General features: G+C 46.9%; 1 protein-coding gene across 1 annotated transcript in view; it reads left to right on the top strand.

The window, feature by feature from the left end:
• prkar1b (protein kinase, cAMP-dependent, regulatory, type I, beta) overlaps nt 1–17,500 on the top strand; it is a gene marked incomplete at its 3' end in the record, with an annotated part of 135,738 nt that overhangs the window by 99,420 nt on the left and 18,818 nt on the right. Inside the window, exons 8-9 of the mRNA XM_083649089.1 lie at nt 3,298–3,358; nt 13,793–13,914. Of these exons, the coding sequence (XP_083505215.1) occupies nt 3,298–3,358; nt 13,793–13,914 (183 nt within the window). The remainder of the gene's footprint in view (nt 1–3,297; nt 3,359–13,792; nt 13,915–17,500) is intronic.

Here is a 17,500-nt window from a genome sequence, read left to right as displayed (position 1 = left end):
CATACACACACACACACACATACACACACACACACACACACACACACGCACACACACACACACACACACACACGCACAGCAACAAGACAAAGCCGTGAACAAGCTGACAGACCACTGTCAACAAACACAGCACCAGACGAGAGGAGACAAAGGCAACGGATATACCCCGAGATGAGGAGGGGAGGGCAGATATGTGTTTCTCATTGGACGGAGATGAAGGCGATGGGGACGGGGCATAAGGTGCGGTTTGGTTTAGTCTGGCGTGGCTCCACACCTCAACTCTTTGATGGTTCCACCTCAAAGAGAGCGAGCAGACACGCAGGCTGGTTCATCTCGAGCGGCGGGAAGAGCGGACGCATTAAGGCCCAATGGAGTTCGATACATGAAACATGTGCTCAGGCCCTCCCAAGTAGTGACAGGAAGGATGGGTTCTCTCTGGACAGAGGGAGGCAGACAAAGAGGATGCCAGGAGAGAAGAATACACTGTAGGCACCTCGACAGAATGAAAGATAACGAGACAACAACTTTTAGAGAATCATCCACACTTTTCATTCAAGAATCCACCTCAGTAAATCCCTTACGTTGCTTAGGGCCGGGCGATATGTAAGGGATAATGGATAGTGAGCCGGTGATTACTGGCGAAATAATGACCGACAGGTGATATTGAGCCCGACGCGCAGCGGAGGGCTTAATCATTCACCTGAAGGTCATTATTTCCAGTAATCACCGGCTCACTATCCATTATCCCGCTTAGAACACGGCCTACAACTAAATCATTCAATAATCTGACAAAAATAATTATTCAAATAGATTTTTTAATAGCGTTTTCAACGACAAAGCGGTTTCATTCATAATTGGCACACAAGACACCACAGCTGCAACTGGTTGGCCTAATTAGTAGTGTCTTGCTGACAAAAGGCTCTTATCAACTGATTAATCCAGGTGTGGCAGAGCAGCGGTCGGTTGTCGAGAAATAATGACCGGTGAATCTTGTTGATTGACCAATCAGAATCGAGTATTCAAGACAGCCGTGTTCTAAATCGATATAATATCGATATTGTGATATGAGACTAGATATCATCTTAGATTTTGTGGCGGCCGGGTAGTGTGGCGGTCGATTCCCTGCGTACCGACAGGAGGGTCGCAGGTTCGCGCCCCCGTGGCGGTGTCTGCATGGTGGGAAGGCGGAATGAGGGTATGTGTCCTGGTCGCTGCACTAGCACCTCCTCTGGTCGGTCTGGTCGGGGCGCCTGTTCAGGGCGGAAGGGAACCCCACCACGTGCTACGTCCTGCCGGTGAAGCTCCCCGCTGTCGGGTGAAAAGAAGCGGCTGGCAACTGCACATGTGTCGGAGGAAGCATGTGTGTGTCTACGGCTCTCCCCAGATCGGCAGAGCGTGGGGCAGCGACCGGGGCAGCAGGGGGAATTGGCCAAGCACCAATTGCAGAGAAAATGGGGGGGCGGGGAATCAGAAGAAAAAAAATCATCTTAGATTTTGGATATTGTAATATTGTGATATGGTATAAGTGTTGTCTTTTCCTGGTTTTAAAGGCTGCATTACAGTAAAGTGATGTCATTTTCTGAACTTACCAGACTGTGCTAGCTGTTAGATGATTTGCCTTTACCCACTTAGTCATTATATCCACATTACTGATGATTATTTGTCAAAAATCTCGTTGTGTCAATATTTTGCAAAAGCAGCAAGTTGCAACTGAACATTCAGCCCACTTCATAGAAAACACAGAGGTACATACCGTGTATCACCATTCAGCCTAAAAAGACCCAGATATGAGTTCTGCTCCATATCGCCCAGCCCTCCCTCCTATCCTCCAGTCGCATGAATCTGCTCTGCTGTGGACTGTAATGTAAGCATTAGCTGAGGAAGATGGTGTGTGTGTGTGTGTGTGTGTGTGTGTGCGTGCGTGTGTGTGTGTGTGTGTGTGTGTGTGTGTGTGTGTGCGTGTGCGTGTGCGTGTGAGATAGTGTTGGTGGTAGAGTGTACATGTGTGAGACAGTGTTGTATTTGCTTGCTTAATGAGCATGAAGTTTCTCCTCTGCAGAGACGTCGGCAACAAAACACAAGTGGCAGAACTAAAAACAGACTACGTGCTCCGTGCACACACACACACACACACACACACACACACACACACAGATGCACACACACTCACACACACTCCCTCAATCACTTATCCAGGAGAATTCCTTTAATCAAGCTGTTTAGGCTTTGGAGCGTCGGCTCGCTTGGGAACGTTTTCTCCCCTTTTAAGAGAAAATGTGAAATTATATGAAATTACAGGCAGCAGCTCAGGACTCAGGCACTTAGAGGCACTAAAGACACCCCAAGCCTTCAATATATCATTTCCATATGCAAAGGCAGACGCGGGGCGGGCAAGGACCGTCTCTTCTCACTCTCTCTCTCTCTCTCTCTCTCTGTGCGCTGTGAAGGAGGGATGAAAAGAGGAGTGCAGTGAGGGAAGGGGTCCTCTGGGTCTAGACTTGTCAGGAAGCACCTGACGTTCATGGCAAAGGCAGTGTGGGGAAAGTCCCCGGCCTGGTGGGTGGGGTGGGCCACACACACCGACACACATGCAATGAACATTAACGTGCCGCTCATACACACACCTCCACCCTAAGTATGACCCCATGGAGTGGGGTCGTAAAATTAATCTGAGAACATCGTATATTTGCGATGTCATGTTTCCACTATTGATAATCATGTCATTTGGTGATATTACTTTTTTTTTTTTTTTCAGGTGTAGTATATCAAGCGCCTCCATGGCCAATCACAACCTTTGAACGTGCAGCATTCACCCATGTGACCAAAACTAAAGTTACGATGGAGAAGCAGGCAGCTCCGGTGTGATAGACTGTGAAGCGTCACACAGAGACTATCTTTGCAAAAAAGTAGAAATGAGAAGAATAGAAAGGATCTGTTCTCCGACCGGGAGACTCCAGGAGAAAATCCTTCTCCCGAGTCTGAAAGTGAAAACGTTGTTTTAGTCCCTAAAAGGGGATCATCGTCTGTCAGTCGGAGCCGCTTTTTAAACCAAAATGACAACAAACAAGTGCAGATGATGTGCAAAGTTCTTCCTTGGAGTTGTAGCTGTGCACTATTTTATTTTTTTACTGACTTTGAGTGAAAACAAGACTTTCTCGCTTCTGCAGCTTTGAGAAATAATGCATTGAAAAAAATCTAACTTGGAAAAGTGCTATAAAAATGTGTGTCCTGAAACCAAGACAAGTAATGTTGATGAATAATCTTCACAATATCTTCTCTTTGTCCTCTGACCTACAGGGTAGCACGCTGAGGAAGAGGAAGATGTATGAAGAGTTCCTTAGCAAGGTCTCCATCCTCGGTAAGTCTGTGTGTACGGTGCGTGCGTGCGTACATCCAGTACAGCATGTGCCTCCCCTTCCGTGGTAACATTCCTTTGTTTTACTGTTAATTCCTGCGTTTATGGATATGCTGAAGCATGAGTGTGCGTTTATGGATATGCTGAAGCATGAGTGTGCGCAACATGCTAAGCGTTATTCCAAAACGCCGGGTCAGAAAGTCCAGAGTGAAGCAGTTCCAGCTGCTCAGCGCAACATGTAGATTAACCCACATACACACACAGTAAGGCCTGTGTGTACACTCCTAATCCTCCCACACTGTTCATACTAAAGCCACTCACACTCTGGACTGTTGCTGTGGCATCACACACACAATTAAAGAATAGACAATTAAAGGGATACTTCACCCTTTTTTTAAGTCTAGGCCTATTTGCTACTTACAGTGCCAATGATGATGTTGATCGGTAGAGTTCTTTCTCATCACAATCCAACCATGCTGTTCCTCGTAGTAAGCTTTGGAAAGTTGGGCAAAAACGAAATGCAAGGTCAACGGGGTCACGCTCCTGTAAGCTGACTGAGGCTCACTAAAATCCACAGTGCACACACACACACACACACACACACACACACACACACACACAGACATACACACACACACACACACACACACACATACACACACACACACACACACACACAGACATACACACACATACACACACACACACACACACACACAGACACACACACACACACACACACACACACACACACACACAAAGTACATTTCAGTGAGCTGCAGTCAGCTTGTACATACAGGAGCGTGACCCCGTTGACCTCGCATTTCGTTTTTGCCCAACTTTCCAGAGCTACTATGAGGAACAGGATGGATTGTGATGAGAAACAACTCTACCAATCAACGGGCCCTATCTTCCCAAAAGCGTTTAACGCCGTGCGCAATGCAAATTGGGGGCGGGCACATGCGCATGCCTGTGATAATTGTACTGGGCATAGAGAGGTCCAGGGATGACGTATTTTTGTAGGCTGAATGCGGAAGTCCCGAACTTCCTGGTTCTACACTGTTTCTGTCTATGGGATTTTTGAATGGGTTTTTGCCGCGATGCTTCAAATAAGGTCTCTGGGCAACGCAAGATTAATCAAACGCGAACCAGAGTTCCGTCGGATAATCTTCACACATGAGGACCACTTTCATGAGTTTTGAAGCGTAAATGCGAGCCCTAGAAGTAAAATGCTCCAGCTAAGCTAATCTAGAACTACACACTGTCGCATAGGCTTCCACGTCACGTCAGCACTCAACCTGGACTGTTGTTGATGTGTGCACTGATTACCCTGGGCTGAACGGGGCTGAACCAGGTGAGGGAAAGAGAATTTCCGTGTTCGCCCTTTGAAGTGGTGACGTTATTGACGTATATATCCCCATCGACTCAAAAGTGTAGTCTCATTTAGCCGTTTGCTAGCTAGCCGTCCTTTTAACGGCAAGTAAAAGCTTCAAAACTCGTAAAAGTGGTCCTCCTGTGTGAAGATGATATTACTAAACACTGGTTCGCGTTTGATTAAGCCAGCGTTGCCCAGAGAGATTATTAGAAGCATCGCGCCAAAAACCCATTCAAAACTCCCATAGGCGAAAACTGTTTGGAACCAGGGGCGTTAGCATCGATGATTTCCGGACTCGTTACTGGACCTCTCTATTGGCTGCCACAAGCCAAAGCAGGCGTTTCAGCGCTAAAATGTGGTGATAGATGGCATTATCCTATCGTCAGCAGCGCGCAGTTACTTTGCGCTAAGAGCTTTGAAAAGGACCTCTTACGCACAAATACCTGCTGCGCTGGGAGCGCACCATAATCTCCGTGCAGCGCAGCGCAAAGTAGAATTCCTTTTGGAGATGTCATTACGCACAGCCTAGACATCAAATTATGCTGCTAAAATTGGGTATTAGCAGATAATTCAGTGAGGCAATCAACTATAACTCACTGAGAAACTTTTATCACATCGCAAAGAGGGAAATTAATTGAGAAAAGTTGTTGGACAATGGACATAGGCTTTTTACCTTCAAAACCCGGAGGGTCGTTGGCACCACAGACGATCTGTCAATAAGCTCCCTCTGTCCTCGCACGAGTGAGTACACTCTATTACGCATGGAGAGAATTACAGCATATTGCATGCCTCTCGCAAACAGCCATTGCAAGACTAAGGAATCTGATTAATTTTGATTGACGTAATGCCCAGCATTGCCTGGCCACGCCTGTGAATAATTCTGGTACTGTAGTTAAAGTCTTTCTGATTCTGATTCTGAAGACCGCCCAAATCCCATTTGCCCAGGCATTTTGAGGCGCAGATGATTTTGGCACGGCTCTAATTTGCGTCTGCGACAGGTGCAGAAGCGTCATGCCCATTGTAACTGAGGGGGCAATTGCCCCCTCAGATATTTGAGAGGTAAAAAAAAAAAAAAAAAAAATTTTTTTTTTTTTTAATAAACATAGGCTATAATATTATAGGCTGTGTATGGTAGTTGAAACATAGTTTCAAGTTTACGTTTATGTATGTTTGTAGTTAAAACAAAAACATAAATACTGTATAGGCTACATACAGTACAACACAAAAGGCTGTTATTTACCCTTTGTCGCCACCTGGTGAGTAAATATATATAACTAAAACCATTAGAATTGACAACTGGTCCACAACTTTTTTTCCCATGTATCTACCAGTCCTTGGCACAAAAAAGGTTGGGAACCCCTGCTCTAGAGGAAAGATTTCTACCTTCTGAAAAGGCAATACCAGCCAAAATAAACATTGTGTTACATTGCTTTGAAACATGTGGTCTCCCTTTTTTGTCAAGTCCATTGAGCCTGGGCAGTGGCAATGTACTTAGTCTGGTGATTATGGATCTTTCCAGGAGGCTGAGCAGTTTGGAAAATAGCCTTATGGTTACACCTGCTCAGTCTGTTAATTTAAAATTAGATATTCCTCTAAATCTGGCTTCCAACCCCCCAAATTTTTTGCCGCCCTCCGGGCGGCGCCAGAGTTCGCCCCCTCAGATTGTTGGCTTGCATGACGCCCCTGGACAGGTGCCGTGAACGTTTCCGCATGCCGGCCGAGAATTGCATCCCCAACATATTTCGGGGCTGTTTTAACTTAGAAATCAGGGAGGTCACGTCTACCAGACAATTATATCACTTTTAAACAGTTACATTTCTGTATAAATCATTGCAATATGCTCCCGTGAGGTGGGGATGCTGCTGGCGCTGGGGTGCAAAACTCGACGGCGCAAGGCGGACTGCTATCTTCCCTGCCTTAAGGCACGCGCAAACAGGTGTGCAAGCGCTATTACGGGATAGCGCCTGTCGGAAGATAGGGCCCTAGATCATCATTGGTAACTAGCAAATAGGGGTAGGCTTTATTTAAAAAAAAGTGAACTATCCCTTTAAGCTGCCATATGAAAAGTGGTCTGAGGTTCATTCAGATTTTGAAAATGAGTTCAAATTGGAACTGACATCTCATCCCCCTCCACTTGATTGTGTGCGTGTGTGACTGTGTGTGTGCGTGCCTGTGTCTGTGTGTGTGTGTGTGTGTGTGTGTGTGTGACTGTGTGCGTGTGCGTGCCTGTGTGTGTGTGTGTGTGTGTGTGTGTGTGTGCCTGCGTGTGTGCTTGTGCCTGTGCGTGTGCGTGTGGACTAAGGCCATGGCCCCTGTATAGAGTTATTAGCTGGCTGAGTAAACACATACACTCAGTTCAGGTCTTAGAAGAGCCTCTGCTCTGCAAGGTCTCAACCCTTCTCCACTCTCTCCCTCTCTCTCTCTCTCTCTCTCTCTCTCCCTCTCTCCCCCTCTCTCTCTCTCTCTCTCTCTCTCTCTTTCTCTCCCTCCCTCTCTCTCCCTCTTTCTCTGTCTCTCTCTCTCCCCTCTCTCTCTCTCTCTTTCTCTCTCCCTCCCTCCCTCTCCCTCTCTCTCTCTCTCCCTCTCTCTCTCTCTCTCTCTCTCTCTATCCCTCTCCTTTCTTCCCCTCGGTGCCCCTCTCTTTACAGCCCCGCGGAGGCCTGTATTCAAACACCCGCCTCCCTCTTCAAACCGCTTCTCCTCCCTCCCTCTCTCCATCCCTCCCTCTCTCCATCCCTCCCTTTCTCCTCCCTCCCTCGTTGAATAGGAGGAGGAGAGGGAGGCGGGACTGTTGTTGTTTGTCTTTGATTTGCAGATAGCCACGAAATTGGGTACAAGCCCTTGATGTGGTGGAGTAAAGGGGGTAAAACAACATGCTCTTTGTCACACACGCACGCACACACACACACACACACACACACACACATGTGCGTGTGTGTGTGTGTGTGCGTGCGTGTGTGATGGAAGGCTCTGCGGAGCATGAAATGTAGGGTCTTTGGTCAGGGCGTTTGCGGATCGCGTTACCTGCTGAGCCGTTAAGGATCACCTGTATAGGACGCGCTGCCTTTAGCGTGCAGCAGACAGACAGACAGACAGGGGACATCCGTCTGTGACCGGCAGACAGCACGGCCCCACCGGGGGACAGGGGGGGGGGGGGGGGGGGGGTCACTGGGGACGGGGACGGGACGGACACTGGACACTCCTACCCCACCAGCCTTCACCTGAGTTAATCCTACACACACACACACACACGCACACACACACACACACAAATAGACACACACTCGGATGGGTTACCAAACACATCATGGCACAATAGCCCGAGACAAAGAGATTGTCCCGTACTCAGGTCTTACTCAAATCAAAACAGTGAATCATCTTTTTTCCAGACAAAGATCAAAGCTAGGAGGGTGGCTTGTATGTCTCACATTCTACGTATACACATACACGTATATATATATTTCTATTTACATTTGTTTATTTACATATTTGTACTGTTTGTGTTTTTTCCATATTCTTCTCTGCTTGTACTAATTGATTGATTGAGCTGTGCGTTTAGGGTCGGGTCGTTCTGTCACACGGCCCGCTACAAAGGTGTGTGAGATTACTCTGGTTTCGTGAATGAACCCAGACGAAGCGCATCTGCGAAACGCGTTGTTCTGTCTGTTGTGAAATAAATGAACTTTTTGAAGTTAGTCGGTCCCCCTGCAAATGTGTGGAGTGAGTGGTCCCTGCCTGTGGATCTCTATCCTGAAAAGGTTCTGATCCGGTATGTATTTTCTTATTTTTCTTGCTGTGACCAGCACCTCCCGCTCAGTCTGGATGCGCACGAGCGCTCTCCTATAAAAGCTGGGAGTGTTGCACTGCGGATTGCGAACTTTCCACACGGATAAATAGACTTAAAATACTGGCTAAATGGCTGACTTGTGAAAGTGTGATGAGCAAATGTGCGACACTCCACTTTAGAAAATAGTCCTGAATGCTGTGTGTACGTCTCCTTGGTGATCTTTCTACTTGGACGTCTTTGGCTGTGCGTGGGTCTTCTTTCTATATATATGTATATAAATATCAATAGGTCTGAGAGTTGCTCAAAACGCTTTTGGTTGGAAAACATTTTTCCCAGTGAAGATGTGTAAGCGTCTGTGTTTTTGGTTTGTGTGTGAATACCAACAGCTTCTAGAAATATCCCCGGCTCACCGCATCGCTGTACATGTGGTTGGACAGTAGGAAAGATCGCTGCCGCCACTGGCTCCCTAAGAAGGGGACCAAAAAGATAGATCCTATCACAGTAAAGATAGATCCTATCACAGTAAAGATAGATCCTATCACAGTAAAGATAGATCCTATCACAGTAAAGATAGATCCTGTCACAGTAAAGATAGATCCTAACACAGTAAAGATAGATCCTATCACAGTAAAGATAGATCCTGTCACAGTAAAGATAGATCCTATCACAGTAAAGATACGGTAGATCACAGTAAAGATAGATCCTGTCACAGTAAAGATAGATCATATCACAGTAAAGATAGATCCTGTCACAGTAAAGATAGATCATATCACAGTAAAGATAGATCATATCACAGTAAAGATAGATCCTAACACAGTAAAGATAGATCCTGTCACAGTAAAGATAGATCCTCTCACAGTAAAGATAGATCCTGTCACAGTAAAGATAGATCACAGTAAAGATAGATCCTGTCACAGTAAAGATAGATCACAGTAAAGATAGATCCTGTCACAGTAAAGATAGATCCTGTCACAGTAAAGATAGATCACAGTAAAGATAGATCCTGTCACAGTAAAGATAGATCACAGTAAAGATAGATCCTGTCACAGTAAAGATAGATCCTATGACAGTAAAGATAGATCCTGTCACAGTAAAGATAGATCACAGTAAAGATAGATCCTGTCACAGTAAAGATAGATCACAGTAAAGATAGATCCTGTCACAGTAAAGATAGATCACAGTAAAGATAGATCCTGTCACAGTAAAGATAGATCCTGTCACAGTAAAGATAGATCCTGTCACAGTAAAGATAGATCACAGTAAAGATAGATCATATCACAGTAAAGATAGATCCTGTCACAGTAAAGATAGATCATGTCACAGTAAAGTTAGATCCTATCACAGTAAAGATAGATCACAGTAAAGATAGATCATGTCACAGTAAAGATAGATCCTATCACAGTAAAGATAGATCCTATCACAGTAAAGATAGATCCTATCACAGTAAAGATAGATCACAGTAAAGATAGATCCTGTCACAGTAAAGATAGATCCTGTCACAGTAAAGATAGATCCTATCACAGTAAAGATAGATCCTATCACAGTAAAGATAGATCCTATCACTGTAAAGATAGATCCTATCACAGTAGAGATCTGAGCTGCCTTACAGTTTGGTGACCTTTGACACTTCCAGACACTTTGTGGACGCTCTTACCCAGAGCAGCTTATGAACGAGCGGTTAGGCGTTCAGTCAGCGTCTCGGACACATGATCATTGCAGAGAGGGAGGCCATCTTTCTGGTCACTATCACCACCGGGCTGCCCTGTCTGTCTCATTAGCTCGAGTAAAGCTGGTCACTATCACCACCGGGCTGCCCTGTCTGTCTCATTAGCTAGAGTAAAGCTGGTCACTATCACCACCGGGCTGCCCTGTCTGTCTCATTAGCTCGAGTAAAGCTAGCCACTATCACCACCGGGCTCCCCTGTCTGTCTCATTAGCTCAAGTAAAGCTAGCCACTATCACCACCGGGCTCCCCTGTCTGTCTCATTAGCTCGAGTAAAGCTAGCCACTATCACCACCGGGCTGCCCTGTCTGTCTCATTAGCTCGAGTAAAGCTAGCCACTATCACCACCGGGCTGCCCTGTCTGTCTCATTAGCTCGAGTAAAGCTAGCCACTATCACCACCGGGCTGCCCTGTCTGTCTCATTAGCTCGAGTAAAGCTAGCCAATATCACCACCGGGCTGCCCTGTCTGTCTCATTAGCTCGAGTAAAGCTAGCCAATATCACCACCGGGCTGCCCTGTCTGTCTCATTAGCTAGAGTAAAGCTGGACACAGCTATCACTAGGGCTGGCACAGATCAGAAAACCCACGGATCGGATCGCGTGACAGATTTTGAGCCACGGATCACGGATTTTTCGCATCAGAAAAAAAAATATATACGGTATATGCTATATCAGATTTTTTCTCTCAAAATTAGATTTTCGATTTGATTTTTTAATACTATTATACTTTGGTGGCGTTTTACTGCCATGTAACATAGCTAGCTAGCCGCTAACATTAGCCACAGTTAGTAGCCGACTACCCACAATGCATTACGTTATCCCAGCACCCGAACGACACGGCTGTAGAGCAGAATGGCTCTGCTGTAAAAGGGTAAAATCCTCATAGACGTTTTTTTTGTCGGGGGCTGGGGGGTTATCTGAATTGGTTACTTAAGCAATATCACACAAGAGGGAGTGCATTGTTGGCTAATATTGGCACTGCTGTGATTCGGTCGCAGGCACGAGGCCGCAGGCCGAGTGCCGTAGATAATCACAGCAGTGCCAATATTAGCCAACAATGCACGACCTCGAGTGTGATATTGCTTTTATACAACAGTTCTATTAAACAAAGCTGATTAAAAAAAATGACAAAAAGCTGAGAAAATAGATGATTTCTGTATTTATTCCTCCGCCAACAAAAATAGTCCCCCCAGCTTTCCCTTTGCAGAAAATGTAGCCTAATCAGCCCGCCGGTCAGGAGGAGGCGTAGCGCCTGCCTGTAACAGAGATCTCCGTGTCTTATCAGCGGAGACCGTTTTGAGTCCTTACCCTGATCGTCGTAACACAGCCAGTTCTCCGTCTTTTGAAGCATGCTGTTAGATTACAACAAACTAGTTGTGTGGCTTAGCCTTCCAAAATGTTGCCGTTAGTTTTTTAGAATGCAATACATAGAATTGGGAACGTTACATTCAATTTCATTCAGACTGTCTTTCTGGCTCAATCGCCGCCATTTTTCCCCCGGAGCGAGGGAGGGTGAGAGGAGGGAGGGTGTTTTACAGTAGTGGCTGAGAGAGCCTAGTGGCACAGTGCTCCAAGCAGGTCGCGAGGCACATTTTTTGCAACATCATCCAATCAGGGGGCATTCCCTGGCAATTCACATGGACGCGCATTGCTACGACCAGCATACTGACCAGACGTAAGCCGTGTTGGTGCAACAGGCGTAAGTCCATGGTCTTATAAGACCGACGTAGGAGTTACGACCAGGCATAGTTAAGACCAGTTGGTGCAACCGGCCCCTGGAGGTTTCCGCATTAGAATGTTGCTCCCCCTCGTCCTCTTCTGACGAGCATTCATAGTTTAAGTCAAAAGTTATGTTAGGAAAAAAATCCATCTTTGCGCTCTCGGTTACGCTTTGAATGACGTTCAATGTAACGTGGCTGGTGTTTGTTTTGTTGATTAGAGCAGCTGTGAAGCGGAGTGATATAGCCTACCCTACACACAGTGAAGCGCCAGTGCATTATCGTGAAATATAGGCACTCGTAAGATCCCTCTTGTCCAATCAAATTGCTCGGCCGGAACTACCTGTTGTATAAACCGGAAATTGAACCCATAGTTAACGTAAGGCAAAATGGCCGCCAAAAATAAGGTGGATAAGCTAACAACAACACGCTCCACAATGAGCCACACTGAAAGGACTGGTGATGTAGGTCTTGCTTTCAAGTTGTTTGGCCTCCTGAGAGGAGGGGAGGAGGGAGGCAGTGCTCCCTGTTGAGTGAGTGGATTAGCCTGAGGTGGGAAGAACCGTTCCCACCGGCTAACTGGGCTGCAACACACACACACACACACACACACGCGCGCGCGCGCGCGCACACACACACACACACACACAAACGCGCACCACCAACAGCACATGCACGGACATCGGCCAATACATTGCACTGATGATCAGTATAGACTGTTTTCACGGAATTGTGTTGCTAGAGAACTGCTTGAACCCTATCTTATTTCCTGTCAGCTATTGTATTAGCAAACACTGCAACAGGAAGTTAGCTAGGGGCAATTGAGAATGTTTATTATGTTGTCAAGTTAAAACAGTCTATAAAATACACCGGGGATCCCACAGTGGCTCATTGAAATCCTTGGGGGGTTTAAGGCCTCGAAAGACGTAAATAGCCCTGGGTCATGGAAAGTGTTTGGATTTATATATTTTGTGCAAGAATAGATATTAAAGTTTTGATATATTGTTTTACTTGCCGTGTAGCACAGCACAGTTGAGAAGCGTTCACACATTCAAGCCTCTCTCTCTTCTTAATTGTTGTGTGCGAGCGTCTGTAAAGCTGGTAGTTCTCATTCTAAACAATGTGTGTTGTGTAACGGTAATGAACCTTGATCCCTCTCTGTCTCTATGCTGTGTTGGTTCCTGGAATGTCCTTGAAAAGTCCTTGAATTGGATGTTTAAAGGAACACTCCGCCCATTTTCAACCAGCTTTGTATCATTAGAACATCAGTAGTATATCAGAAAACTGTAAACGGTTTTGAAGTCTGTCATTTAATTTGACAGTTATTGAGTGTTAAAGTGTGGACCAGTGACATCACTGGTCCACACTAACTCAAATTAATAACTCATTAACTCAAATCAACTCTCAATAACTGTCAAACTAGATGAATGATGAATAGTTTGACAGTTATTGAGAGTTGATTTGAGTTAATGAGTTATTAATTTGAGTTAGTGTGGACCAGTGATGTCACTGGACCACACTTTAACACTCAATAACTGTCAAATTAAATGACAGACTTCAAATTAGTTTACCGTTTTCTGATATACTACTGATGTTCTAATGATACAAAGCTGGTTGAAAATGGGCAGAGTGTTCCTTTAAGAAGCTGTGGGAACGTTGACACACACATCTCTATCTTCTGATGCTTTGAACACGTCTGTGTTTCTTATCGACCTGTGTGTGTGTCTGTGCGTGTGTGTGTGTGTGTGTGTCTGTGCGTGTGTGTGTGTGTGTGTGTGTGTGTGTGTGTGTGTGTGTGTGTGTGTGTCTGTGCGTGTGTGTGTGTCATTCACAGAGTCTTTAGATAAGTGGGAGCGCCTGACTGTGGCCGACGCCCTGGAGCCCGTTCAGTTTGAGGATGGAGAGAAGATAGTGGTCCAGGGAGATCCGGGTGATGACTTCTTCATTATCACAGAGGTACGGCTGTGTGTGTGTGTGTGTGTGTGTGTGTGTGTGTGTGTGTGTGTGTGTGTGTGTGTGCACGTGTGTGTGCGTGTGCGTGCACGTGTGTGTGCGTGTGCGTGCATGTGTGTTTGGGAGAGTGTGTGTGTGTGCATGCGTGCGTGTGTGTTTGTGATGTTTTGTGCAATTCCGTACATTTTTATTTGTCTACCTAAGTTACATTGTGTTCTGTTTTTATTGTTGTTTATTATTCTGTCAATTTGCTCGGTTTTGATAAGTGCTCTATAAATAAAGGTTAAATAAAGGTTATTATCATTCTTCCATGTGTTTTGTGACGCGTGTGTGTGTGTGTGGTGCGCGCATGTGTCTGTGTGCGTGCGCGCGCGTGTGTGTGTGTGCGTGCGTGCATGTGTTTTGTGTGTGTGTGTGTGTGTGTGTGTTCCTGTGTTCCTGTGTGTGGTATTCTCCTGCCATATTTCCTGTGAGCTGCACCTGTTGACACACGGGGCCCAAGACAGTGTACGTGTCATCAGGTGGGAGCCGGGGTTGACGTACGTGTCATCGTCCCGAGACGCTGGCGGGCGCTTTAGCGGAGATCGGAACTGATTCCAGTTTATTGCCACCAGTGGACAGACTAAGCAGTGCGGCTCCCCTGGCCCCTCTCTTCCTGCATGAGGAATAGGGCCCCCCTCACACTGGAGGCTTTGTGGAGCTGGGGGGCCCACGGCGCAGCTCCACGAAGGGCCCCCCTGCCTGTCATCCTAACACAGTTTTGATTAACTCCATACTTACACAGCTTTCACTGCGGTCCAGTCAAGAGGGGGCGGGGACACAATCTGCTGTCGTTTTGTCCTTCCCTCTTCCTTTCTTCTCTTGCTCTCAGACTCACTCTCTCTTTCTCACTCTCTCACTCTTTCTGTCAGTTACTCTCTCTCTCTCTCTCTCTCTCCCTCTCTCTCTCTCTCTCTCTCTCTCTCTCCCTCTCTCTCTCTCTCTCTCTCTCTCATTCCCATTTCCAACAATAGTCCCAGTGAGCAGTGGCTTGCTCGCGGTACATGGGGGCTGGTTAGGTGCAGCTGAGCCAGAGGGGGAGGTATTATCAGTGGTGCTGAGTGATGCCTCTCCTGATCCCTCTTTTGGCCCGCTCTCCCTCTCCACCTGTACCCCTCTAGCGCAGCACACTGCTCCTCCCCTCCATCGCTCTGCCCCCATTCGTCCATCCAGTCCTGCAGCTTTGCCTCTCTCTTCAAGCATTATGCTCATGGGCGTCTGGGTAGTGCAGTGATAGATTCCCTGGCTACCAACACAAGGGTCGCAGGTTCGAGCCCCCGCGTTACCTCCGGCCTGGTCGGGCGTCCATACAGGCACAATTGGCCGTGTCTGCAGGCGGGGAGCCGGATTAAGGGTATAGAGAGGCAAAGTGACCGCCTACTTCCTGCTTCAGCACTGTACCAGAGATTTTCATCCGCCATTTATTTTCCCATAGACATGTCGTAAAATGCTTATAAAAAATAGTTTTACTTGTTCAAACCAAACGGTTCAGATATATTTAGAAACAGGAGAGACCACGTAACATTTCACTTGGAGTCTCGGACCAAAACGTAAAAGAATTGCAGATTTAAATAAACAATTTTTTCTATGGAGTTTTTTTAAGTTTTGGTCCGAGTGAAATGTTCTATGGTCTCTCCCGATTCTAAATATATCTGAACCGTTTGGCTTTACGAAGTCAGGAAATGTCTATGGGAAAATAAATGGCGGATGAAAATCTCTGGTACAGTGCTGAAGCAGGAAGCAGGAGGTCACTTTGCCTCTCTATGTGCCTTTAGCAACAGGACAGCTTGACAGGGGGAATTGGCCCAAAAAATATAATTGGGGAGAAAACGGGGCGAAATCTGGAAAAAAGGAGCTTATATTCTCATGTATGCCTCACATCATCCGGCCAGAACTGGTCAAAATTTGAGGCTGCCAAAGTAAGGTTGCAGAAATCCCTCGGTCGGTTTGTCTGTGCCGAAAATGAACCCATGTGGGGTTTGAGACACAAATAGAGCAGTTAGAAATGCATGAGTCATCACTGTGAGACTTGTGTCCCAGAAGGGAGAGATTCACCCATGCAGAGGGCTACAGGATGGACAGATGGAGGAGGCAGGGGAGAGAGAGAGAGAGAGTCACTATGTGCAGAGGGCTACAGGATGGACAGATGGAGGAGGCAGGGGGAAGAGAGAGAGAGAGAGAGAGTCACTATGTGCAGAGGGCTACAGGATGGACAGATGGAGGAGGCAGGGGGAAGAGAGAGAGAGAGAGAGAGTCACTATGTGCAGAGGGCTACAGGATGGACAGATGGAGGAGGCAGGGGAGAGAGAGAGAGAGAGAGAGAGAGTCACCATGTGCAGAGGGCTACAGGATGGACAGATGGAGGAGGCAGGGGAGAGAGAGAGAGAGAGAGTCACCATGTGCAGAGGGCTACAGGATGGACAGATGGAGGAGGCAGGGGAGAGAGAGAGAGAGAGTCACTATGTGCAGAGGGCTACAGGATGGACAGATGGAGGAGGCAGGGGGAAGAGAGAGAGAGAGAGAGAGTCACTATGTGCAGAGGGCTACAGGATGGACAGATGGAGGAGGCAGGGGAGAGAGAGAGAGAGAGAGAGAGTCACCATGTGCAGAGGGCTACAGGATGGACAGATGGAGGAGGCAGGGGGAAGAGAGAGAGAGAGAGAGTCACTATGTGCAGAGGGCTACAGGATGGACAGATGGAGGAGGCAGGGGAGAGAGAGAGAGAGAGAGAGTCACCATGTGCAGAGGGCTACAGGATGGACAGATGGAGGAGGCAGGGGGAAGAGAGAGAGAGAGAGAGAGAGAGTCACCATGTGCAGAGGGCTACAGGATGGACAGATGGAGGAGGCAGGGGGAAGAGAGAGAGAGAGAGAGAGAGTCACCATGTGCAGAGGGCTACAGGATGGACAGATGGAGGAGGCAGGGGGAAGAGAGAGAGAGAGAGAGAGAGAGTCACCATGTGCAGAGGGCTACAGGATGGACAGATGGAGGAGGCAGGGGGAAGAGAGAGAGAGAGAGAGAGAGAGTCACCATCTACAGAGGGGGAGGCAGGGGAGAGAGAGAGAGAGTCACCATGTGCAGAGGGCTACAGGATGGACAGATGGAGGAGGCAGGGGGGGAGAGAGAGAGAGTGTGAGGGCACATGCAGCTCCTTCCAGTGTGTCCTCTAGGTCTGTGTCTCCATCACTCTCTAACCCTCGCTCATCTGCTTTGAAACAGAGAGAGGCACTTAGTACTACGTAAGGAAGAGGGGGAAACTTAATAGTCTAGCAGTTAGTCCTCAAAAAAGGCTTTAGTTTTCGAGATACCCCTACCCGAGGTAGAACAAAACACAACAATGATTTTTCTTATCTTTAGGGTTTCCCATTAATGAAATTGATTGTTGTCCAAATTTATTTTTGGGGAAAAAATGTTTTTTTTGCCTGTTCTTTAGAACTACCCCAATCCCTGAAAAAGAGCCAAATTAGGCCAGTCCGGATAGGGAAAAGGTGACAAAAAAGCCCATAACTTGAGAATGCTCACTCTTTTCCTCATCAGATGTTCTGAGGTA

The sequence above is a fragment of the Poromitra crassiceps genome (assembly GCF_964638095.1).
Source record: "Poromitra crassiceps genome assembly, chromosome: 13".
Classification (NCBI taxonomy): domain Eukaryota; kingdom Metazoa; phylum Chordata; class Actinopteri; order Beryciformes; family Melamphaidae; genus Poromitra; species Poromitra crassiceps.
This window is presented reverse-complemented; position numbering and strand designations above follow the sequence as displayed.